Source organism: Carassius carassius, chromosome 27 (genome assembly GCF_963082965.1).
Source record: "Carassius carassius chromosome 27, fCarCar2.1, whole genome shotgun sequence".
Taxonomy (NCBI): Eukaryota; Metazoa; Chordata; class Actinopteri; order Cypriniformes; family Cyprinidae; genus Carassius; species Carassius carassius.
Window position 1 is genome coordinate 18,879,667 of NC_081781.1, and position 26,508 is coordinate 18,906,174.

The window sequence follows — 26,508 nt, forward strand, 5'->3', positions numbered from 1 at the left end:
TACTGATATTTGAGCTTGAGTGTTGGTGGTTTCAAAGTTACCACCAAACTGTCTGGATGTTCAAGTTCCCATTCTCTTGAACAGGAACACAGTTCTTTCGTTCTTACGCTGCAAGCTGCTGACATGTATGGAAGCCCTGAAGGAAATTCTGCTACAGCCACTGTATTTATAGATATCCTGGATGTCAATGACAATATTCCTACTTTGGAAAAGGATGAGGTGACTATATGCATTGGTTAATGTAACTTGAATAGTCAGGAGCTCACATTTTTTACATGAAAGTCTTTTTTTAATACCCTTGTGAAAAATAATTGTTTAACTGTATTCACTGTGTACTTGTAGTGTACTTAATTTATTCATTTTTTTATTATTATTTTTTTTTTAAACTGCATTTAACATAATATTAAAGTGTATTTAAAGAAAGTAAACGTTCACACAATTAACATAAATGTGCTTTACATTAAGCTTTACATTAAAGTACATTTTTAAAAAAGTAATTTAAATTGTTAAAAACATTTTGTCTTGGCTTTAAAGTAGAACACTTAATTTGATGTTTTGACTACCAAACGCTAAAGAACATGTAAAGTACTTGATTATAATAACATGCAGCGACAGTGTCTGAAAACATTACATTCAGTTTGCACTTAAGTACATTCTTTAAAAACGGTCTCAAGAGTATTCCTCTCAATTAAATGCTGTAGTATAAGAAAAAGTGGTCACAAAACTTTTTTTTTCTGGTTTCATAGTTTTCAGCCAGTATTGAGGAGAATGAGGCACCTGTTGAGGTTTTGAGGATCCAGGCTCTGGATAATGACGAAGAGAGGACAGAAAATTGGTTGGCCGAGTTTGAAATAGTCTCTGGGAACGAGGATGGACGTTTCTCTATTGAAACTGATCCAAAGACAAATATTGGTGTTTTGTACCTGAACAAGGTCAGTGCTTATTTTGTACACAGTTCTAAGAAGTTTGTGGAAGCAAGTAGATCAGGGCTGAAATGTAATAAGGGTGTGCTGTTTACATACAGATTGGTTAGGATGTTTTATATATATTTATATATAATTTACTTTATTATTTGAGCAACTAATTGCACCTTGTTCTCTCCACTAGCCTGTAGACTTTGAGTCAGTATCTGATATGAACCTGAATCTAGTTGTTGCAAACAAAGCTCTTCCAGGAGCACCAGGTGCAGCTGGAGCTTCTGGAGCAGGTGGTGGAGCTGGAGCTTCTGGAGCAGGTGGTCAACATATGTTTTTTGGAGGAAGCTCCAGTGTCCCCGAGCAAAAGAAATACTTAGTAAAAATCAGTGTCAAAAACAAACCAGAAGGCCCAAAGTTCAAGCCAAAGATCAAGCCTATATCTGTATCTGAGAACCCCCTAAATACTTTTCCAAGGGTAATTGACACCTACACTGCTATAGAAGAAGACACAGGCAAAACAGCAGAAAAAGTCAAGTAAGTTTTCTCTAAGCATTTCTTGAAAATAAAGTCTAGAATATGCAGTACAGTACATAACAACTCAAGCCATGCATATCAAACGTGTAGAAGCATTAATACACCTTGACATTATACAGTTTTACAATATTTGTCTGAATACTATATTTGAGGTTTATAACTATTCAGAATCTTTATGTTATAAACCTCCATCCTTCAAACTGCTAAACCAAAAGTAGAATTTAGAATTGCAATAATTTAGTGGTCCATGTTTGTTTAGATATGCAAAAGGATATGACCCTGACAACTGGATTTCTATTGACACGGATACGGCTGAGATCAAATTGAACAAGGTACCAGATCGTGAGTCTCCATTTGTGATAAATGGGACCTACTATGCCAAGATCCTCTGCATTACAGATGGTTAGTATGAGCAACAAGTCAGAGCATTGTGTTGGGAATATTTACACTGTTAGTTAAATGATTGGACACACCTAAAATAGATTTTTTTCATTAGCGTTATTGACAATTTACACAAATAGGACAGTCACCAGCCTTTGCGCACAGTACGATTTCTTCAACATTATGATGTTGGGATGGTTTTTAAACGGTAGCAAATGAGTGTGCATGTGAAACAGTAAAATATGATTTAAGTAGATTAACTGTAACGTGTTTTCTGTTTGTTATACATTTTAGAACTGCACTCTCAGACATCTACAGGGACTATAGCTTTGCAGGTGGAGGACCTGAATGATAACTGCCCCAAACTCCTTAATAATGTGCAGATTGTCTGCAGTGATACCAGCATGGTCAATGCCACAGCAGAAGATGGAGATTCAGATCCCAACGGAGCTCCACTAGAGTTCAGATTGATACAAGAGAAGACAAAGGGCAAATGGAACCTGCAGCAAATAAATGGTAATACCAAATAATATAGATAATATTATTTATTTGCAAGTTTCTGGATTATGAAACAAATGTACACTATCCTAGTGATCTAAAATTATTATTATTATTTTTTTTTTACAATAAACTGAAAACAATCATACCATATATACAGAAGATGATAACCATTTTTGATCATTGTAAAATAATAGTCAAGTCTCTCACTGTTCCTGTCCTCTACAGATGTAAGTGCTTCACTGCTCGCTGAAGATGACTTATGGCCTGGTTTTTATGAAGTTACCATGGAGATCAGAGACAAGCAAGGACTGGTCTGCCCTGATGAGCAAGTCCTCCATTTAGAGGTTTGCACTTGCTCTGAAGGAATGTTTTGTGGTTCAAAAGTGGCGGCTATACGCACTACATCAGCCAGTTTTGGAGCAGCAGGAATTAGTTTCCTAATTCTAGGATTCCTCTGTCTAATCTGTGAGCATGAGTTTACTTTGCTGTGGTGTAATACTGTACATTTATTATTGGTGGTAACACTGTAAAACAGACACGCGTTTTAAATCTGTTTGTTTGTCTTTTTCTATTTTTAGTGGTGCCCATGGCCATCATAAAATGTGAGAATCATGGAAAACATTTTACTGAAATGCCATTTGAAACCGAGCAATATCTTATCTCCTATTGCACAGAAGGAAAAGCAATGGAGAGGGTAAAAAATCCCTTCATGATCTTGCACAGCTTATACTACAAGAGTAAAACACTTATATCATGTGACAACTGATTCCGTTTCTCTTGATATTCCTCAGATGAAAATCCCACCAAATGAATGTCTCAATAAAATAAAATTATGCCAAGAACCTTTAAGAATGGTGGCAGCAAACTCTAATATCCCAGCAGATGAAATTCCGGTCCCCTGGTCAAACCATGCTGTAAATAACAATTATAACATTATGCAGACGAGTGCATTTGGAGGCTTTTACAATGACATGAAAATGGTAAACTCTGCAAGGTGGCAAGAAGAACAAGTCTCGCTTGATGCATTCCTAAAAAAATACCTTGAACATGTATGTGATTTTATTTAATTTGTATTGAGGTGTATTTAAAGAAATAGTTCACTCAAAAATTTTAATTTGCAGAAAATATAAAATCTCTCAGGCCATCCAAGATGCAGATGGGTTTGATTCTTCATCCTAACAATTTGGAGAAATTTAGTATCACATCACTTGCTCACCATAGGATCTAGAGTGAATGGGTGACATTAGAATGAGAGTCCAAACAGCTGATGAATACATCAATAACCTACAAGTAATCCACACAACTCGATCAGTCAATCAGTTAACATCTTGTGAAGTGACAAGCTACGTGTTTGTAATAAATTAATTAATTATTGAGATGTTTTTTAACTTAAAATCCTTGCTTCAAGCTAAAATACAATTTATGAAGTGAAAAGGTAATCTTGCCTGAATCAGGAGAGAAATATGCACAGTTCAAGCACAGCTTATCAGCAGAGACAGGCCAACACAGATCTACATCTGTGGATTTATGGATTATATATTTTGGCCAGAAGCAATGGTATAAAGTTACAATACATGGATTTTATTATTACAAACATACAGCTTTTTCCTTTACAATATGTTAATTGATTGGCTGCTGCTGTGTGTGGATTACTTGTGTATTATTGTGAAGTTTTTATGAGCTGTTTGGACTCTCATCCTAATGGCACCTATTCACTGCAAAGCAGTTGCGGTTCTAGACCACAGTAACTGAGGAGTGGGGCAGAAAGGGGCCACTTGTGCTTTTAGGGGGCACAATTAAAAAAAATAATCTTAACCTATAAATATTAACCTTTAAATATTATTAATTCAGTCATTTTTCACCATGTTATGTATCACTGCAATCTATAGAAATAATCTATAACAATTTCAACTAAAATTAATGTTTTATCATGTTTCATTCATTTGACAAATAATTTTGTATTGTAGTGTCAGGGACATCATTTTTGAGGGGAATGAGGTGGTACAAATACCATTACAAACATTACAAACCATTAAAACCATTTAAAAAGTTTTGTTCTGTAGTGTGTTTTGGGACAAATTCCATTAGGATTTATTGGTTTTAACAAGCCACCAATAGAAAACAACCAATTTCCAGTAGTGACCAACAGGGTTCATAACGGTTTCCAGTAAAACCAAAACAAGTCCAATTATAACCCGTATCTATTAAATTATTATTATTTTTTTCAGCAGGGGTTTTATTACTGGTTTATTTTCATTTGAAATATTCCCAAAATATATCATAAAAAATATATTGATTCTTAAATATGTTATAAGTAAATACATTTTACACCTTTATAGATTACTTTAGTTGATAGGCGATGGGAAAAGTAGCCTAATTGTAATCTATTAACGTTCCATAAAAATCCATAATTTTACTTAAGTAATGGATATAAGTGTCATTCCATGAATAATTTAATATGCTGACTTTGTATTTAATTTGAATTTAATTTAAACCTTTACATTATCAAAGAACATTTTCACTTCAGCACAGCGAGTTCATAGCCTGGTAATACCAAACTCTTCTACTTCGCTTCGCTTCGTAGACAGAGTCTGGAAGGGCATAATTGACATATATTGGCACGCTTGTCTGAAGTTTAAAATCATTGGTGTACCCTTGACTCACGGGCCGTGAGCCTATCACATAACATTTGGTTATGCGTGTGTGTTATGCGCCGGCTCAACCGCCTCAAACTTCTGCAGTAAACACAGATATGCTGTGAAAACAAAATCGAGTGAGTTTTGCTGCCTCCTTAACCTGATCCTGCATGAGTGCAACCAAGGGGGGCAATATCACATTTATTGCCTTGCCGGAATTTTGGCCTCCCAAGTTTCTCACTGATGATCGGTAACACTTGATAAATTAAACTTTTCCCAAAACCTGTCCACAGTAGGGCCACAACATCACTGGGAGATTTGTTGTTTGCTATCTCTGACTGAGTAGAAGCTAACTGAAATTGAGCAGAAGTACGAAGTCTGACGTAGTTAGGCTACCGAGTTCAAGCACTCTCAAAAACTCCCATAATAATCTCTAAAGCAGATTACACAAAAAAAATGAATATCTTACTTACATTCGTACATCTTTACTTTGTTGTTTCTGATGAGAGAATTCAGCCAGCCAGCTCGCACGGTGACGAAACAGCGTTTCAGCGATGACTCATCTGAACGCCTTTGATTGGTCCTTGCATTTATAAGCTCAACGGAATCATATGTGATTGGTTATAATGCGCAGTGCTTAAAAAACGTGTGTGTCTCTGGCTCTGTGCCAGCCAGTGAATACAGATTTGAATGCAGGTTTGAATTTAGCAGCTGATGTTTTTCTTATATATATATATATATATATATATATATATAGTTTACAGGAAAAACTGCACATTTCACCCAAAATGGTTTGGTGTGACATGAATCCAAATTTAGGGAGGCAATGCTTGTTGACGGGGGGTCACTGCCCTTGCCCTGCCCTGCTGCAGATGATCTATTGGTGCAGAAGTGATGTAATGCTAAATTTCTCAAAATCTTTTCAGAAGAAGAAACAAACTAATCTACATCTTGGAAAAGCATAGAAGAAAGAAAGCCACACAGATTTGGAGCAACATGAGTCAATGATAAAATAACTTTTGGGATATACTATCCCTTTATGAATTAAACCTGAATGAAATTCAAAGTAGAATGACACTTCTCCTCATTCTTTTGCAGAATTCCATGTTTATATCAGAGAATGATTCACCAAAGGAAGGACTGAAGCATTATGATTATGAGGGTGAAGGATCTGTTACCGGTTCCATTGAGAGCTGCAGCTTCATCGAGTCTAATGATGATCTGGAGTTTATGAACAAATTGGGTTCAAAGTTCAACACCTTGGCTGAGGTGTGTGGATTCAGACAGACTGACCCAAAAGTTATTGTTAATACTGGTGAGATAACACCAAATGCAGCTGCATCTTCAAGTCACATGACCAACATCGTTCAGCCCAGTCCCGAGGAGATACCTGTTAAATCCCCACTTGTCCAACCTGAACCTAATCAGGGGACTGTCATACAGGAGCCTATGTACTATGTATTCAACCAGCCAATGGCAAGCAATGTTTTGCTGTCAGAGAATGGGCTTGGCCAAGGTGTGTACATAATTAATGGAACTTCAGAAGCTGGGAGATTTCTGACTCAAGGTAACGGCCATACACTTGAACATTTTGGTAGTGGACAACAGGCTGTTCTATCAAACAACATTATTGGTGATTCAGTATTGTACTCACATATTGGACCTCAAAATCCAGTCATGACTACCACAGGTTTAGGAGAAGTTAATCCTGCTGCAATTCAAAACCTTGCACCAACTTCAAACCTTGTAGTAATGCCACAGCAACAACTAGATAGAATTGTTTCACTGCAGATGTTAAGAGAGAACGGGCAGGGCAGAGTAAAAAGCCAGCTATTAGTAAGTGGTCCTTACCCGAGTGCTTCAAAAGAAGGTGTAGATAGTAGACTGCTGGTTAGTGGTCATTCTATTCTAGAGGCTCCTGTTAGTGGAGGTAATTTACTGGCTGCAGGCCCAGGTCAGTATCCTATGTCTATGAATGCAGGAACTCCAAACCTAGTGGGACTGCCTCAAGTTCAAACTGGACAGATAAATAACAGTCAGCTATTAGTAAATGGTGTTCAGAACATTGTATCAGGGAAAGGTGGACAGATCAGACAATTGGTTAGTGGTCCCACAATTCTAGAGGGTTCAAGTCAGCTTCCACTTGCCATGAGTTCAGGAGTACTTAGTCCAGTGGAACTTCCACAGGCAGCAAACAGACAGTTATTCCGTTCTACAGTGTCCAGAGTTCTGACTTCAATGGTTATGATGCCAAAATCCAAAGGACATGCAACAAATGGGCAGTGGAACATTGAGCAGTGATCTAATTTTTGGTCTAGTGGCATTAATACCTCTTTAATTCTCAGGATGGGATTGTCCGCAGGGAAAAACATAAACTATTTTAAACATTAGCTGAATTAGAAGTATTTAGTATTAAAATGACAACAATAAGTGAGTATGAGCATTTTTAAGAATTGTAAAATTTTCAATATTATTTGGCCTGGGTGGTCTGTACCTATTTCAAGGCCAATATTTTTAAAGATAAATAACTTGATTAACAATACATATTTAATGTATTCTAAAGCTCTTATTTTCTGTAAATCCTGTAATCAAATATTATTATATTTATTATAAAGGTGATTAATTTAAAATGAGTGTTGATTATTATTAGTCGGTTCAGTCACACGATTCCATGGACTTACATTATATTTGCATTACTGTGAACAACAGGGAGGAGTCGATGTTATGTCCTCTGGAATTCATACCACAGTTACTACTACTTAACATTTCTTTCAATATTTCAAAATGTGGTTTCTCTTGGGATTTTTGTCATTAGTGAAGGTATGACTGTGGGCTACTACTCTGTGATTAAAAACTTAATGTAATGTTAAGTTGTTTGTAAGATGGTCATTGTTTTTTTTGTTTTTTTTTTTTTACATTGTTGTCTTGTTCAAAGCCAATTTAAGCCTTTTTAAGCCATTTCATGAACAGAATGTTGGGGTGAGCAAGAATGGTTATAATGACAAAAAAGCAGTCCATGAAATTCTTATGCTACCCAGATAAAGATATTAGATTTTTCTATACATTGGTCTATAATTAGATTTATGCTTATTTAGGCAAACATCTCCTTAATTATTTATTCAGAGCATAACTCCAGGTTTAATGTACATTAATTATGTGTGTTGTGCGTTGCATAGCAGTGCATTCAGAAGCTTTTACGTCTATTGTTACTGCTGCACCACTATAAAAGCAATAAATAAATAAAAAGATTCAAATATTAAATATGATGTTACACAATATGGCTAGATTGATTTTTTTTTGTGATTCACACTTTCTAGTGGTATGAAACTTTATTGATGTTACACTGGGGTGCATTTCACAAAATAAACTATATTCGCAAGTCACGTCGTGACCAACAGAGTTCAATGGAACTAATGACCATAGTTAGCCAACTATGCTTTTTGGAACCACACCCCTGGTCAGATGTTTCCTTATTTTTTATGTTTTGCTTGGGGCATACTGCATTTCAGTGAGAGGTGTAGCACATGAACTTGTAGCACAGGTGAATTCTCAAAGTTCTTTAAAGTGTTGCCGATCTTTTTAGTGGAACTGAAAAGTATTTGAACACATAAGCTACACTAAAAACTGTATAATTGTTTGTGCATAATGTAGCAAAATATCAAACCAAATGCAAATTGATTGAATGAAATATTGCTTTTCAGGCAAAACAACTTAAAATAAGTTTGTCCGATTCTAAATGATAAAACTGTGCTCAATACTGAAATACTATGGGACTTTGTGTATTTCAAACATTTGTGAACACATTGATAGGTAATGTAACCTCTGGTTACTCTTGAGGAGAACTGACTTCATACAGCCAATAAATATCACCTTGCTAAAACTCATAGCAAAAAGATTTACATTTGGTTGATTTATTTTTTATTTTTTGCAGTATACACAATGATATTTCTACATTTTAAGTTTAAGTATCTAAATCCTTGCTGGGGACACTATAGTTTTCATGTTAAAACACACTTACACAATCTCACAGACAGCTGTCACAGTCACTATATTTTCAGTTTACAGTTTAAATCTGTTGTATTGCCTTCTTTTATATTAAATGAAATTGGAATATGTTAATTTAGTGCTTGCTTTATTCAAAGAGTGAATAAAAGCAGAGAGTGGAGGGAGAGGTGGTAGGGGGCTCCTCCACAGCAGAAAAGTCTCATGCCTGGGTGTGTGCAAGAGAAAGTGCTTTTCCAGATGCCCCACCCAAAAAGTAATTAGTAACCTGCCCCCCATTTCCAACCCTCTGCACAAGCACAGCTCTGATCAACAGGTCACGACTGAGACCGAAGGAGGACAGGAGAAGATACGAGAAACAAGGACTGACTGATTCCATCTGACCTACAGCTCTCATGTCTCCCGTTTGGCTTGGACGAATATGTTTGGTCCTGCTTCTGTGCAGGATTGTGGTAAGTGACATCAAACCAACAAGTGTTTTGGCATAAACTGTTTCTTTACACATATTTAAGCAAATGCAATAATTACAGGTAATATACATACTATGCACACTCGCTTGCTGTTTCTGATCACATTAAATCCTAAAACTATTTTGTTTTCTTCAGCAGAAACAATTTATTTATTTATTTAATAATTTTTTTTAAAGCTTTTGAATATGAGAGTGTTGAATGGATAGATTTGGTCTGATCAATTCAGTCTGATCTGATTATTTTGTGTTCACATTGTTATACCCTTGCATATTATAAAGCAAGCCACAACACTGTAACAATAGTAAAATGAGTGTTGTAATAGTCACTAATTGTTGAGGCCTTTTGCTATTTTAAGCACTGGAAGACAGAAGCATCTACAATTTGTTAATATGAAAAACGCCTGTGGGCAGCATAGTTTCAAGTTTAAACCTGCACTTAATGCTACAGCATCAGCATATACCTCAGCATATACTTGGAAAAATGTGTACTAGGTCAGTTTACAGTAAAGAGGAACGGTTTACATATATATACTGTATATATATATACACTATATATAGTTTGGTTAGTACAAGGACAATTTAGATGTAAATGTATAGCTTAAATGGGCTGCATTACCTGTTGTTTTTAGACAAGCAGATCAATTTTAACTGACTTTTTCCATTCTATTAGTTCCTGTGCTCATCTCTGGAGTGCCGTGATGGCAGGTCATAAATAATTCCCAAAAGCATTTACAAGCATAGAGAGAAAGCATGTAAAAGGATACATAAGAACTGTTTTCACAGGGTGTACACCAGTGTTACAGTAATCCATTATCGTTAGCATTTGTACACTCGAAAAATAGCATTTAGATAAATTTTCATCAGCCATCAACAGCTTCCAAACATAAACAGTTGACACTGTAGATAAAATCGCTGTCACTAGGGGTGAAAAGGTCATTCAAATGTGAGTAGAACAAAACTCAAAGATCTTCATATGAATTTCATATACAGTACATTTAGATAATTCTACACTAAGGGGCACTCTCTCAAAAAGTACTAATATGTACACTTTAGGTACTAATATGTACTTTTGTCTACCACCCCAGTGACAGCTTTGTACCTTTTTTTCTTAGTATATGTTATCTTTGTTTTGATGACAATACAATTTTATATATATATATAAAAAAAAGTGGATCTGGATTCTGAAAAAAAATACAAATAAAATCGAATTCTTTAGGCACCGAGAGCCAGCAGCAGATCTAATCGAAGGAAACGAGAGTGGATTCTTCCACCAACAAGACTTTATGAGAATATTGACTACACAAAAGAGGAGTTTGTGGCAAAGGTAAGCATTTTACAGCTCCCACATCCCCCACCCCCCACCCCACACTGCACATAACCCAAAGACATATTTTGGATATGCTTGCACAGGGTGGTCCTAATGTCAATCTTTTCTTGTTTGTGCTATCATCTGAAAAACTTGAGATCTGGATCTACTGGTTCTTAAAGCTTCACCTTTTCACCTGTTTCATAAGCTGCCCTACCTACTGCTCAATATGTCTTTCTGAGACTCAGCAAAACAAAAGATGATAAGAATTTTTAAAATGTATTTCAGTTAAACCTGGAATTATTCTACAATCTTCATATTTTGTACATTTATATTTTGTGATTTATTTCATCTAAATTAAAATTTTATTAAAATTTTTACCTACATAGTATTTTAAAAGTTTAACTTTATTACGTGTTTTAGCTTGCCTCTATTTCCTATAACTTTTTCATACCACTGAAAAAAAACAAAAAGGTCATCATCAAGACAAGACAATGTCTTCTATTGAGCAAACAGGGGTACTTGCAACATGTAAATTTGTCCATTTACCAATATATATAACAATATATATATATATATATATATATATATATATATATATATATAGGATTAATGGAATAATATATATATATATATATATTAATTAGCCTTGGCTATAAATGTTGTAGTGTGGTACAGGTTTATTGTTCACACATGTCCCTATTAAAAAAAAAAAAAAAAAAAAAAAAAAAAAAAAAAAAAAAAATTATATATGTAAAAGAGATTTAGAGATAAATCCTACATAAAACACCACATTCTGCATATTTTGAAATGCTTAAGACAGTCATCACTACTTGAACCTCACATCGACTGGCTGCCACCTATTTTTTGCTTGATATTTGCATAATGTAAATTTGCATTAGCATATTTAAATACTCAGTATTCACAAGCATTCTCAATATTGTTTTGCTTTTTTTTATTTTTTAGATCCGATCTGATAAAGATATTAACTGGCAGATGGTGGAATATAGACTAAGAGGTCACGGCGCTGACAAGGCACCTTACAACTTGTTTGTTATCAATCCTGAAAATGGCTATGTTAGGGTCACCAGCCTGCTAGACAGAGAGAAAACATCCTTATACAATGTGAGTTGCGCCCCACTTCTGGATAATTCATTACAGACATATAAATGAGATGATTATTGATATAATGTCTAAATTAAGAGACCTTGATACACGCATATCATTTTTGTTCTTATGTAGCTGACTGGCATAGCGACATTTCGTAACGGATCAATAGCAGAAGAAAACATTGAGCTGAAGATCAAAGTTGAGGATCAGAATGATAACCCACCAATATTCAGATTACAGAGGGGATCTGTGAGGGAAAGCAGCAAGATTGGTGGGTTGCATTTATTACCATACTCTTTTTATGTTTCCCAACTTCCTTAAGTTCTCACAAGATTCTCTGTTCTAACAGGATAAATGTTTCTAAATTAAAAAATAACATTACAATATTTAATAGTTAGTTTCTGCTCCAATAAGATTCTAAAATTGTTACCCTTATCTTACAGTCCCCTATTCTATATACTTTATAAAAATGTTAAATTTTACAGGAACACCTGTCGTGCAAATAAGAGCTACTGATGCCGATGAACCGGACACTCTTAATTCCAAAATAGCATACAGTATTTTAAGACAAACCCCAGCCGAATCTGGCCATTTGTTCTCCATTGATAAAACAACTGGGATAGTCTATGTGAAGGAGAAAACCCTGGATCGAGAGGTAACTGATGTGAAAACTGGCAATGTATGAAATTAAAAAAAGTTCATGAAAAATGCAACATGATACATTTAAATCCAGATTTATAACCAACTGTCTTTTACAGAGACACGACACATATACTTTAATAGTTCAGGGAGTTGATATGAACGGAGCGCCGTCTGGCAACACAGGAACAGGCACTGTTCAAATTCATATTTTGGATATAAATGACAATGTTCCCACTCTTGAGAAAGAAGAGGTAATATCTTAAAATACCATTGCCTGCAAGCTGTGAATGGCAGGATTATTCAATTACATAAATGTATTTATTAAATCAATTGTATTTATCATTTGGCGTCTTTATCTCTGTTAGTATTCAGGCAGTGTGGATGAAGGTATGATTGATGTGGTTGTCATGAGAATTAAAGCCCTGGACAAGGATCTTGAATTCACTGATAACTGGCTGGCAGTGTTTGATATCCATAAAGGAAATGAAGACAACCTCTTCTCAATTGAAACAGACCCTAAAACGAATGAGGGAATCCTAAAACTGGTCAAGGTACCTGCAAATGCCTTTTCTTTATTATGGACATAAACCTTTCATAATATTATTTGTTGAGGGGTCAGTGACACACATTTGTCATTTCTATTAATTTAATTAAAAAAACAATTGCAATTCATACAGTATGTCAGTATGGTAAAAAAATGTCCTGATATCATGAAGAAAATAATAAGAAAAAACTCATTAGGAATGCAATTCTTGAATAGAAAATCTTAAGTAATCTATTATGATATCTTAAATAAACATATATGTAATACAATTTTCTCACGTCTTATTAATAGTTATATTTAAATATGCCTATTATGGTTTTAAAATGTAATGTAGTATAACTTTCCGAAAATGGAATTATATTTATGAATTAATAATTCATGTTTTAAAAAAGAAATGTTTTACTTTTAAAGATATAAGAGAACTTCTATCTAAATATAAAAAAGACAAAAATGTGACCCTTAAATGTGTCTTAAATAGCTTGGGTATATTTTTAGCAATAGTCAAAAAAAACATTGTATGGGTCAAAATTTATTTTTCTTTTATGCCAAAAAATCATTAGGATATTAAGTGAAAATCATGTTCCATGAAGATATTTTGTACATTTCCTACCGTAAAAATATAAAAACAAAATTTTTGTTTAGTAATATCCATTGCTAGGAACTTGTGATTTTCTCTTTATTTAGATATTTTTGCACCCTCAGATTCCAGATTTTCAAATAGTTGTATCTCGGCCAAATATTGTCTGATCCTAACAAATCATACATCAATGGAAAATTTATTCATTTAGCTTTGATTTCTTCAGATGATGTATAAATCTCAATTAAAAAAAAAAACAGATTTTGTGGTCCGGGGGTCACATACTATATTTAAAAACTTTAAAAAACTTAAATAATGATTGTAATGTACACTCTCATATGTAATGAAGGTGTGAGAAAATCTAACATTTTTACTTGATAGTTACACTACAATATATTTTCACTCAAGTAATTAAATTGAAACATTTCTAGTAAATGGTATAAACGTTTTTCAAACCCATAATAAGCTCTTCTAAGAACTTTTTGAATGAATTTTAAACAAGATTTTTTTTTCTTGGTGTGTCATAGACTCAAAGTCAATTCTTTGATATCTCCTGTTAAAATAATTTTTATGTATCTCATTTATATCATGTTGTCTTTTTTCCTTTCCCATGCCTATCTGCCTCTCCTAAGCCTGTTGATTTTGAAAAGGTAAAAGAATTGGACCTCAGTTTGGTTATTTCGAATGTAGCTCCTTTCATAAATGGAAGTGCTCTAGAGCTGGACGTTAATTTGGACAAGGATTTAGGGGCTGGCGCAGGCCTAGGAGGAGGGGGCGGGGCAGGAGCAGGTTTGGGAGCAGGGTTAGGAGTAGGCTTAGGTTTGGGAGGAGGACTGGGTGCTGGACTGGGTGCTGGACTGGATGCTGGACTGGATGCTGGACTGGGTGCTGGACTGGATTTGGATGCTGGATTGGACGTAGATGCTGGACTGGATGCTGGATTGGATCTGGGTGCTGGAGTGGATGTGGGAGTGGATGCAGGTGGTGGCATTGGGCTTAAACCTGATGGCAAGCCTGGAGTTAAGCCTGGAGCCAAGCCTGGCCCCTCACCTGGTGTCAAGCCTGGAACAAAACCTGGTACTAAACCATCTGGCAAACCTGGTTCTGAGCCTGATAAAAAACCAGCTGGGAAAGGTTACCCAGTTAAGATCAGTGTAAACAACCTACCCGACGGTCCTAGCTTCTCACCTTCTGTGAAAGACTTCCCAGTGTCAGAAGATCCAGATGATGAAGATTTCCCAATAGTGCTGGGAACGTATGCTGCTTTGGATGGCGACACTGGAGAACCAGCTGAAAATGTGAGGTGAGCTTTGATCAGTTTTTCAAGGAAATGTATGGTTACCTTGGATTATGAATCATATTAATGCTTATATATATATGTATATATATATATATATATATATATATATATATATATATATACATGTATAGAGAGATAAAATCATATTGATTGATTTGATTTGTAAATAATTATATTGTTAATTTACATCATTGCTATAATTTATACAGTTTATTGATTTCATTATGCTTGTTTATACAGAGGCCTAATAATCTTTGATCAGTTAAATTTATGTCATTGTTTTCATCATTAATTGAACATCCAGGTATGCTAAAGGTCATGATCCTGAAAACTGGCTAAGCATTGATGAGGAAACTGCTGAGATTAAACTGACAAAGGCTCCTGATCGAGAATCTAAGTTTTTGGTCAATGGAACCTACTTTGCGAAGATTATCTGCATGACTCAAGGCAAGCATCAGAATTTTGTGCCATTTTTAATTATTTTTTCCACTAAGATGAATTGAATAATGAACTCCAATATTTGTCAGACAGCCAAACATTTAGTATAAAAAAAAAACAGAGAGCAACTACTTAAACTTGTTAAACTTCTTTCGACAGTCCTTAATTGGGCATTTTGTAAGTACTGCAAATATATATATATATTTTTTTTCTGGATGGGTAATTTTCGTGCAAATAGGATTGGTAAATAGCCAAATGAAATAATAATATGCTGTAAATATGTAGACCTAATCTTAATTAGTATCTAAATATTGTTATTTAAATATTTATTTATAATTAGGTTAGGTTTAGATCTATGTTTTCTTTTTTCTAGATGTGCCATCTAAGACAGCAACTGGGACAATAGCATTAAAGGTGGAGGACTCAAATGATCACTGCCCAGCACTGACCAGCACCTATCATCAAACTTGTGATAATAATAAAGTGGTAAATATCACGGCTTTCGACGGGGATGCCGATCCAAATGGAGCTCCTTATCAATTTGTTCTGATAGAAGAGGAAAGTGTTGGAAAATGGGAGATGGTGCCTATAAACGGTAAAAACAAAGCGGTTTATACACTTTGGTAAAAACACAACTACCACTCAAATGCAATGTATTTGAGTTACTAGAGTGTGAATCTCTCTTATTTGTAGGAACAACAGTAAGCTTTCATGCACTGGAGGCTTTGTGGCCAGGCATGTACAAGCTTGCAATGAAAATCTCAGACGCTCAGGGTCTGGCCTGTCCAGACAACCAAAACTTTGAGGTAGAAGTTTGTAAATGTGAGAAAAAAGGCTCATGTGGGCCGAGACTGGCTGCACAGCGTGGCTTACCATTCAAAATAGGAATACCAGCCATTGGCTTGTTCCTCAGTGGTGCAGCTTTGCTCTTGTGTAAGTTACTCATGTGTTCAACACATTCATACAGCTTGACCTCCTTATAGCTCATATAGCTCAAAACTCTTTGTTCATTGCATTTTCAGTAGCACCTTTCCTCCTGATCTTCTGCCAGTGTGGGACTGTGAAGGAATTCACAGATTTGCCCTTTTACACCAAAGAATCTCTCATTGCATATCACACTGAAGGCATAGGAGAGGACAAGGTAAAATTTATTCAGATGCAAAATTAAAATTCAAACTTGGTGTTATGTCATAAAACACACTTCGGTTTGACAACATGTACAACATGATTTTGTATACTGTAGGAGGTTCCTCTTCTCAGCAGTCCCGTTGCTACAATAGACCAAAAACAACTGTTCCCGGATGGAACAGTTTCCAACTATGTATCCAACAATGTATCATCAATGCCCTTTAAAGCAAGTGTCACTAATGAAAGCAGAACATTCAACCAGGAAATAAACAAAGGGTTTACCGAAACTGACAGCAAAAGGTTTTTGTCTCGGCAAAACACCTTTTCAACAGCCAACCAACGCAACAGTGCTCTCTACTCTACATCACTCACATATGAAAAACAAGATATTTATGAGGATATGGCAGTGGGAGATGCTTTTCTCAATGAATATTTCTCTCAGGTATGAAATTAATTATTTATATTTAAGTTCATACAAAAACTTAGCATGACTTTTCTTCTGTGGAGCATAAAAGGGGATCTTGGCCAAGCTTTAAAAGACAAATCAACACCATAAAAGTCTCATTAAAAAGTAGTCCATACAACTTATGCTACTTCTGAAATAATACAATAGCTTTTGTGTAAGGAACAAATTACATTTTCGAATGTTATTTCATGAACATCTGTCCAAGTTCTTCTTGGCACTTAAATGGAAATCGCAATTTTTTTTAACAAATTGTTCTTTTAAAATCAAGCCTCTTTCAGTGAATCGGCTGATTCAGGTTACTAAATCTGAATGATTCATTAACAAATGGTTCTTGATTTATTTTACCTCACCGAATCAATGATCCCTTTTGGCCTGGAAGATTACCTTTAAATAGCCAGGTTTCCATTACCCTTCAAATTACACAATTTGAAATCCAGAATTGAAAATACACCTAATAAAAACACATACATTTTGCAAAAACTTCGATATATCGCAAATAGTTTTTTCACACGCATAAGGTGTTCAGGAAATTCGAAAAGGATTACATCAGAAAGAGCTTTCATTATTAGGAAAACCTATTATTTTCACTGCACACGTACATGGTGCATTACGGCTCCAACATAAGCACACTAGTCAGTGTGTGTGTTTATACCAGCTGCGCTGAACATATTTCAGAAGCGTTCCAGAAGCGGCTCCCCGTGCTAATTCACTAAAAAAAACATGCATGCGCCTCCTTAGATTCAAATTAATGGCTTGTGCAGTAACTGCAATATATGTAAACCTTCCAACATCTGTCATCATGACTTGTCGCAGGAGGAAAACATTATGTTTAGTCACATAACATCGGTTAATGGAAGCACTGTGAATTCACAATGTGTTTTTTATCGACATATCAAAAAACTTTTGCACAAATCTGTAATGGAAAACTGACTGGTGGTCTGTTCATCACACAAATCTATCATATGAATTTGTAAGTCTAAGCCATTTTTATTGCACACTCCAGCCTCATTTAATTTCATTACATTGAAAAAAGTGGCCACAATCTCAAAAAGAAAAGAAAAAAAGAAAAAAGAAAAGCTGTCTCTGGTGGTCCCTTTTTAAAAAGATACTATTGTACTATACTATAATATATGTACTATTCAGGTACTAATATGTACACTTTATGTACCAAAATGTGATTTCATAGTAGTAATATGGTGTAAAAAGAGTACAAAGATGAAAATATATCTCCTCAGTGACAGCTTTTGTTCCTTTTCTTCTTGAGACTGCAAGATATTCTTCAAAAATGTTTAGTTTGTGTTCAATAAAAAAGGGGTATACAGGTTTAGCATGACGAATAGATGAGGCTGATTAAATGACAACATATTTTCATTTGATTCTTTATTGCAGAAAGCAAGCTGTCTTGCAGTGAACCCTCCTCTGGAAGATGGTCTTCTGTTGTATGAGTATGAGGGTCAAGGCAGCCCGGCTGGCTCTGTTGGTCGTTGCAGCCTCCTTGAGTCTGACAATGACCTGGAGTTCCTCAACAACCTAGGGTCAAAGTTTCTTACATTAGCGGAACTATGCCATCCTCTGAAGCCTCCTGTACCCACTTCCAAAACTGAGCAAGTAGTCAAATCAGTTGAAACTAGCTTTAAAACCGAGAGCTCCATCAGTTCTAGCAATGTCCAGGTTACCAAAACCATCCCACCTCCACAAGAAGTACAGCAAAGCTCTGTTACCAAAGTTGAGATGGTTAATAAATCAGCCACGCTTCCAAGTGCCAAAGCAAGTGAGTTGCGTTTTGTGCAACAGCAGCCTCTATACTACCTGGTGGAGCAGCAAATACCAAACACAGTTTTTGTTGAGAGTCCCAATCAGGGTTTGTATGTAATAAATGGAAACCCTGGGACGGAAGGTTTGATCCTCCAAGGCGGAAACATTTCACATGCGACTCTGAGTCGAGGACAACAAGCAATGTATGTGATTAATGGAGCCCCTGTAGCTGCTAATCAGCCGATACAGCTGCAAATGGAAGGGCAGCAACAGGAGACTGTGCTGGGATTTAGCCCTGTCTCATCTCCCATCGGATCACCTGGCGGCGTACTGCTAATGCAGACCCACTTTCAGGAGAACCCAATGCAGGGGGCGACCAGCAGACCACCAATCTTGCTTGCTGATGTTCCAACACTGGGCAAACAAAAGAAAAAGAAGACACCAGCTGAGTCACTGGGTACTAAAGAAGTGAAGCCTCAAGCTAAAGACACTGCGCCATCTAAATAAATATGAGAAGATCCAAGATAGATAGATAGATAGATAGATAGATACAGACGGACGGACATATCGATTTGATGATCAAGAAAAATTTCTTATTAATGTTGATATTAATGTTTTTTCAGGATTCTTCGATGAACGGAAAGTTCAAAAGAACAGAATTCTTTTAAATATATATTTTTTAAAACAATGAAAACTATTTACTATACATTTTAATCAATTTAATGCATTGTTGCTGAAGAAAGAAAAATTCCTACAAAAAAAAAACATACTGACCCTTTTGAACATAGATAACATATTGGATCATATATTGGATTATCCAATATGGATCATCCAGTATTTTTAAGTAGTACATATTTTGTGCTTATTAGTTGTACTTGTGAACATGCTAGCATCAAAATGTACATCAGAAGTACAGTGTATTTCGTAAGAGTGGCTGTTGCTGTCTATGAAAAACATCAAGTTAGTCACTCATTAATTTCCGTTTTAGTTGATGTCTGCATAAAAGACAACTTCCCAAGACACAGTCAGTGTCTGTGAGTCAAAAGAAATCAATGCATGACAAGAACAAAGTGACTCAAAAGCAAATAATCTTTTTTTATTATTATTATTATTATTTCTGAACAGATAAGATCATAAGCTTAGATCAAAAGACGTTTAACCCTGAAGCAAAAGGTTTCTTATCTCTCAAAGAATGTCAAGAAAAAGTAAAGAGCAAGCTTGTGAAATACAACTTAAAAATCCAGCTGCTTTTTCTTCAGCAGAAGTTACTAATTGTCAATAATGTCCTTTGCTAAAAGTTCTCTTGCACTGTTCATTCAGTCAGAGAGAAGTATGTATGACACCATCTGGGTAATCTGGCCTTAAGGTTCATCTGCATTCACATTGAGAGATGTGCATGTCTCCAGATGATCTGACAGCTGAAGGAGGTATCGTTTGAGGGACAATGATCAGTAAAGAATACTATGTGTGTTAGCTAAGTGTTACAGATGAAGATGGCCTGTGGGATGAAACTGTAAAATAAAATGTGTGTGCCAGACGCTCACCCAGGATATGAGAGTGTAAATCTGACTTGATCCCATCCTCTTGCCGTTCTCATGATCCTTTCTTGTTATTTCTCTATTTTTACCGTCAATAAAATAACAAGGCTCAGACTTATTGCAAAATTAAAGAAAACATGTTATATAATGTTTGTGAAAAATTATTATTATTATTATTTTTTATTTAAGTATTTTTGTACAAACTAATCTGGTTTCTTGTTTAATTACATACATACTGATCATTTTGGTGATTAGCCACTGGTGATTTATTCTGTCTTACTGAAAATCTTTAATAATGGGGATTTTTGACAGTAATAATAAACTCCTTTAACACTCCATTCTGCAGAGTCTTGTTTTTCATTTGTTACTGCTTTGAGCCGTGTTGTCAGCTTGACAGTTTTCTTGTTAACCCTGAAGAGCAGTTAAAAAAAAGAAGAAAAAAAACACACATTTTCTCCTTTCATGCTACTTGCCGAAACCTGCCTTACCAGCAGTTTTCGAATGAGGCCATAAATTTGCAACTAGCTTTCAACAGAGTCCTCACGCCACAGGGTATGAGCTGAAGAATGAGAACGACAGCTCAACTGAACCTTTTTCAGCAAACTTAAGATTTTGTGATTTAAAACCAATACAAGGAGTCCAATTCCCACGCTTTGCCCAATTCAAAATGGAAGCTGTTTTGGGACAATTTCCTAGTCATGCTCAAACTTGTGAGACTGTAAACAAGCAACATGATCTTACATTAAGTTGGCATATTCTCATAAGACTATTAATATAAGCTATGCATCTTAGAAATTAGGTCGCACAGTTGCTGGGTGCACTCACCTTTTGTCTCTCTGTCTTCATGTCCGTGAATTGTCCTCCATCATGTGTAGCATCTGTTAAACCTCTCACGCTTGTTGCAATGTAACATCTGGTTCATTCTATTGAATCAATTCGGTCTAAACTGTTTGTCTCTTACTTGTAGTGTTCGAAAGTCTTTTTTTTTCTAGTGAATCTATTTGTTCAAATAGTTCTCTCTCTCATATGTAGCGTTGCAAATTCTGTGTATCATATTCAAATGAATCTGTTCAACAAGCATTGCAAGGTCCAGTTCATTCTAGTGAATCGATTCGTACTAACTGGTCTTCTCGTGGTTAATGTCATGATTCATTATAGTGAATTGCTTCATTCACAGATTCACCGAACTATTCCCTAGTTCGACTTCCACACAGTACTATTTACCAAATTCAAGTTTGATTATGTCAACCTAATTGAATCAGTTAATTCAGCTGAATTAATTAATTCAAACCCCAACACACACACACACACACACACACACACACACACACACACACACATACATGTTTGTTTTTGTGAAAAGTGGGGACATCCCATAGGCGTAATGGTTTTTATACTGTACAAACTGTATATTCTATGGCCCTTCACCAACCCTACACCTAACCCTAACCACAGGAAACGTTTTGCATTTTTACTTTCTCAAAAAAAACTCATTAACCCTCATAAGTCACCCTCTCCTTGTAACACCTGTGTCATACCCATGTCATTATACAGAGTTGTGTCCTGATATGTCACAAAAACAAGAGCACACACACACACAACATAAGGTCTGACATAAGATCTGATTATATTACAAATTAAATCATTGGATAGTTATTATTTGTTTCACCCAAAAATAAAACTCAGCCCCTCAATATTTCAAAGCATCTGTTTTGGTTGGGGAGACTGGGTATGGTTGTAACACTTTTTATTTCAGAATCTATAACTCACAGAATTGTTGAGCTACAGTCATCAAACTTTAATACCAAGCACCCACATTTGTTTACTATAAGGAACCAATTCAGACCTCTGCAAGAATATCACAGCCCTTACAAGCTGATGTGAAATACATATGCCTTTGTTACAATTTACCCTACTGCCAGAGTATGTTGTTAAACGTAGCCTACTGGGGTAAGTAGTAACAGTAAAAGTTAAGTACAAAATTCATCACATTTTGCTTGAGAATCTACAATTTATACTTATCTTATACTCAACTTATCTAACGCAAGTTATACGCTTTTTATCTGCAATGGTTTAAGTACTAAGCAAAATGTAGTTTTGGTCAAAAAATGTACATTCTTACAACAAAATTATTTTTCTCTTCAATCATTCTTTTTCTCTTTATAAAATCGGCATATACCTATTTACAGCCTTGACAACCATTCATGTAAGATCGGAGAGGAAGTGGGTAAATCAATAAATTATCATAGGACACCTTTTCCTGTATATGTTACTGTGCCTAAATAATGTATGTTTTATTTAAAAGACAGAAACAAAAATGAGACTGAACCACTTCTGTATGACCCACCCATGGTCCTGTTATGAAATGATAAGAATCTATTCGCAAGAAAATTATTCTCCTGTTCTCCGCTTAGGGATTTAAAGCCTTTAGCAATACAGCTAGCACATGAAAATATGTGAAAAACAAGCGCGTACCCGCCTTTCTAGGGATAACTGTACACTTTTCTTTGAACTGTCAATAACAGCTCAGACCCTCAGATATGTGCTGCCAAGAAACATTTCACCAGTGAGCCTGAACTGAGGTCCTCAGAAAGTAAACAAGCAATAAAGCAGATCTCTCACAGAACGGAGGGACTTAACAATCATAAAAAGCACAGATTAACAATCATAAAAAGCACAAATTCCAAAGACAGGAGGGTTGTTTAATAGCAAATGCCCTTGATTGTTTCCACTGGATAAACCAAATTGTATGAAGTTACTGATTCCCCTGTTTATTTACTCTGTCAACAGGGCACCACAGATACCCCCTTGAGTCACCTGATGACCGGGTCGGGAGCTGTATAAAGGGCATTTTGGGATTTCATCTCATGCAGTTTTGTTCTAACATGGATATAGCAGTGATTTGTGTGCTTCTTGCATCTCTCTTTGCCTACTGTAGATCTGCACCAGTGGTAAGTTCAATTGCTTGTTGTATAGATTAGAGCTATATAATGACAGGAACTTACTTATTTTCAAAAGCAATAAATTTGACATTCAGTTTCGTTAAAAGTGACCAATCCAAGAGCAAGTGCAATTGTGTAATGTCGTGAATAATATCTTACAGAGTTCTGGAATTTATTATTTATTCATAATAATTAAATCATAATAAATATCTTACAGCCCCTTTTAGGTATATTTAACTTGGCAGTGACACAAAATCTATGAAATGTATATGAAAGATAAAATGCATCCTAAATTGGCCCCTTCTGGGTGAGGCAAGGTACTTTCAGTTGTTGGACAGGCTTACATACAGGTCGCAATGTTATCTGCGTTCTGCCGTACTACAAAGTGCTGCAGTAAACTCTGTTCTGGGAAAAGACACTTTGGTCACTGACCTAACACACGGCTCAGAGCTGATACAGCTGCTTCCATTATTTGACTTTAGGAGATGCTTTTATCCAAAAGAAACTTCCTAGGAATACAGCAAAGCCATTAATCTAAAGATAAGATCATCCCAAGCACAAGGTTTTATTCCCAGACCTAGATGAGATACAGAAAGACTAAGCACCATGTTCAGACTGAACAAAACTTAGGAGCATTTCTATGCACATTGATTGTGTTCCAGGGTTTTCATGGTGGTTCAGATGTTCTCTGCCCTCTGACAGTAAAGATCCTGGATGCTGTGAAGGGGACCCCTGCTGGAAATATAGCTCTGGATGTCTATCGCCAGAATCAAGGAGGGACATGGGAAAAGATTGCCAGTGGGTAAGATCACACTAGCCCTCATGCTCTATAAGGACTTTTGATGCAAATATATAATAATATTAATAACATTAATTACATTTCAGATTTTTCATCAGACCTAATTAGAACCCAGTTGGCAATCCATAGGAATTCTGTATTAATGTTCAATCTTTTTGAGCTCAGTTTGACCTCAATAATTGCATTTTTATTGATTTATTCATGTTAACCAGGGTCTTTGGGAAAGTAATGTTAAAAACAGTTCATGAAGGATTTTCTAATATATGTTATGAAGTATTTTACGTCAATGAAGTAAAATATTAACCTGATGGTTCAATGACAATATATACTGAGCTGTTAAAACGGGATAATGGTCTGAGTATGTATATATATATATATATATATATATATATATATATATATATATATATATATATATATATATATATATATATATATGTATATGTATATATATATTATATATATAAGGACTGGGCAAGTTAATGCATTATTAGTTGATTAACACCGATAATTATTTTATTGCGCTGTACCGCTTTTTATTTTCATTATTATGAAAGTCCGTTGCTCACTGGCTCTGAATACACATACAGACAAATCATGGGTAAGAGGAGGGGATGCTCCCGATCAAATTACTTAGGCTAAGCATCAGCATTCACAAACCACTGTTTACTGTTATTTTTAACAGAAAAGAATGCAACAAGCTCGTAATCATGACTTCATAAAGGGGAAATAAGAAGTTTCCGATACCATATGAAGAAAGCAGTGAAGCTCTCTCGCTCAACACAGTGGAGTGCATTGTTTTGATAACTTTATGGTTTATTATTTTGAGTCGTATGGGACGCGGTAACACACGTCCCTCTCACAATATATTACTTTACAGATTTATCGCTTTTGCCGCTCAGAAATATTCACGCAATCATGCAGCACATATCAGAAGATCTGGATTCTGTCGCGGTTAGCGTTCACACCTCTTCCAACCGAGCCAGGGACTGCTAAACGGAACGATCACTCAAGTCAAACGAACCAGGCTTTGGGGGTCAAATGATCAAAACAATCATGCAATTAATCGCAACTGAAAGAATGTAATCGTTGTCCGGCACTAATATATATATATATATATATATATATATATATATATATATATATATATATATACATGCATACATACATACATCACACATACATCACACACACACACACAGTTTCTTTTGCTGTGGTTTTGGCTTTGTAGGGCAAACATTTTAGTCACATGGTCATGTTTCTTCTTTCCTGTCACTGTCATTATCAAGTAATGAGCTCTTCCTCTCACACAGGAAAGTGGACATGATGGGAGAGGTGCACAACTTGATCACAGAGGAGGAGTTCACTCCTGGCGTGTATCGGGTGGAGTTTGACACTAAAGCCTACTGGAAGGTGGAAGGTCGTACACCTTTTCACCAGGTGGCCGATGTAAGCAATGCTTTGATGGCACTTCTATATTCATGAGCATTTACTGGTTGCTAAGTGATGGGTCATTGTTGCTATCAAGGCACCTAAACCACAAGAATGCACATAGCCCCCTTATTATTGGGACTACTTTTTATTAGTAGTATTATTAGTATTATTTATAACACCGACCTACTAGATTGGCATAAGGCTGTTTTTGTAGCAAATATGTGTATATTAATACCCTGAATGATTGTCTTGGATGTGAACCAAGAGCTATATTAACTGTGGGGAGGTAAATATTTAAGATCCTATATCTTGTTTTCTATAGACACACAGTAATGGACAGTTTTAGATAAGACAGAGCATTCAAGGACAACACATGCTTACATGCACAGACATACTGAGCATACAGACACTGACAGATACACATATGTAAAGAAACTGATATCTTCCACATAAGCTTTGTTTCTCAGTGGTTCTTTGGTGGTTTTTTGTAGGTGGTGTTTGAGGCCCATGCCGAAGGGCATCGTCATTACACTCTGGCTCTTCTTCTGAGCCCCTTCTCGTACACCACGACAGCGGTGGTCGTCAAAGCACATGAGTGACAGCACACAACAGCCTACACAGAAAAATTACTTTACATCCAGGGTCCAATATTAAGTATTTGCCTCGCAATGCCAGTTTGATTGATAGAAGTACTTGTCAAAAGTGTTTCTGAAAAAGTCTAATGCTCACCAAAGCTGCATTTATGGGTCCAAAATACATTAAAACACCGATATTATGAAAAATATATTTCTCACCAGCCATGGATTTTTTTTTTTTTTTTTTTTTATAAATGCAGCTTTTGTTTTCTAAACATCTGTTTTAAAATAATTGGTAACACTTACAGCCTTTAAATATCATGCATTATAATAGTAGTATTAATGCATTAATTATGTTTTATGATGCACCATATATGATCTCATCTCACCTGATTGCATGATATGATTTCATGAATACATTATAATTGTGTACATAAAAACACACATCTATTTATTGTTTCTTTATCTTTAGAAAGTATAATGGATTAAAACACATGACAAACAAATCTTTAAA

General features: G+C 35.6%; 4 protein-coding genes across 4 annotated transcripts; all 4 read left to right on the top strand.

Annotated features, from left to right (window-relative positions):
• Positions 1-88: 88 nt before the first annotated feature.
• On the top strand, positions 89-3,099 carry LOC132107430 (desmoglein-2.1-like). The gene is made up of 8 exons (XM_059513638.1): positions 89-219; positions 747-932; positions 1,108-1,221; positions 1,279-1,451; positions 1,711-1,853; positions 2,127-2,348; positions 2,559-2,798; positions 2,912-3,099. Exons 1-8 carry the CDS (start codon positions 124-126, stop codon positions 3,097-3,099), a joined length of 1,362 nt encoding a protein of 453 aa, XP_059369621.1. The 5' UTR covers positions 89-123.
• A 19-nt stretch (positions 3,100-3,118) lies between these two features.
• LOC132106952 (uncharacterized) lies at positions 3,119-7,856 on the top strand. The gene is made up of 2 exons (XM_059513071.1): positions 3,119-3,382; positions 6,068-7,856. Exons 1-2 carry the CDS (start codon positions 3,125-3,127, stop codon positions 7,268-7,270), a joined length of 1,461 nt encoding a protein of 486 aa, XP_059369054.1. The 5' UTR covers positions 3,119-3,124; the 3' UTR covers positions 7,271-7,856.
• Positions 7,857-9,226: 1,370 nt separating this feature from the next.
• si:ch73-74h11.1 (desmoglein-2.1) lies at positions 9,227-19,385 on the top strand. Its single transcript, XM_059513055.1, has 14 exons — positions 9,227-9,423; positions 10,657-10,764; positions 11,713-11,871; positions 11,989-12,127; positions 12,342-12,511; positions 12,615-12,749; positions 12,864-13,049; positions 14,252-14,922; positions 15,224-15,366; positions 15,731-15,952; positions 16,051-16,290; positions 16,380-16,498; positions 16,601-16,927; positions 18,341-19,385. The coding sequence occupies exons 1-14, from the start codon at positions 9,367-9,369 to the stop codon at positions 19,211-19,213; spliced, it is 3,549 nt and encodes a 1,182-aa protein (XP_059369038.1). The 5' UTR covers positions 9,227-9,366; the 3' UTR covers positions 19,214-19,385.
• A 3,668-nt stretch (positions 19,386-23,053) lies between these two features.
• On the top strand, positions 23,054-26,231 carry LOC132106962 (transthyretin-like). Its single transcript, XM_059513082.1, has 4 exons — positions 23,054-23,195; positions 23,849-23,988; positions 25,299-25,434; positions 25,911-26,231. Exons 1-4 carry the CDS (start codon positions 23,112-23,114, stop codon positions 26,016-26,018), a joined length of 468 nt encoding a protein of 155 aa, XP_059369065.1. The 5' UTR covers positions 23,054-23,111; the 3' UTR covers positions 26,019-26,231.
• The last annotated feature ends 277 nt before the right edge of the window (positions 26,232-26,508 follow it).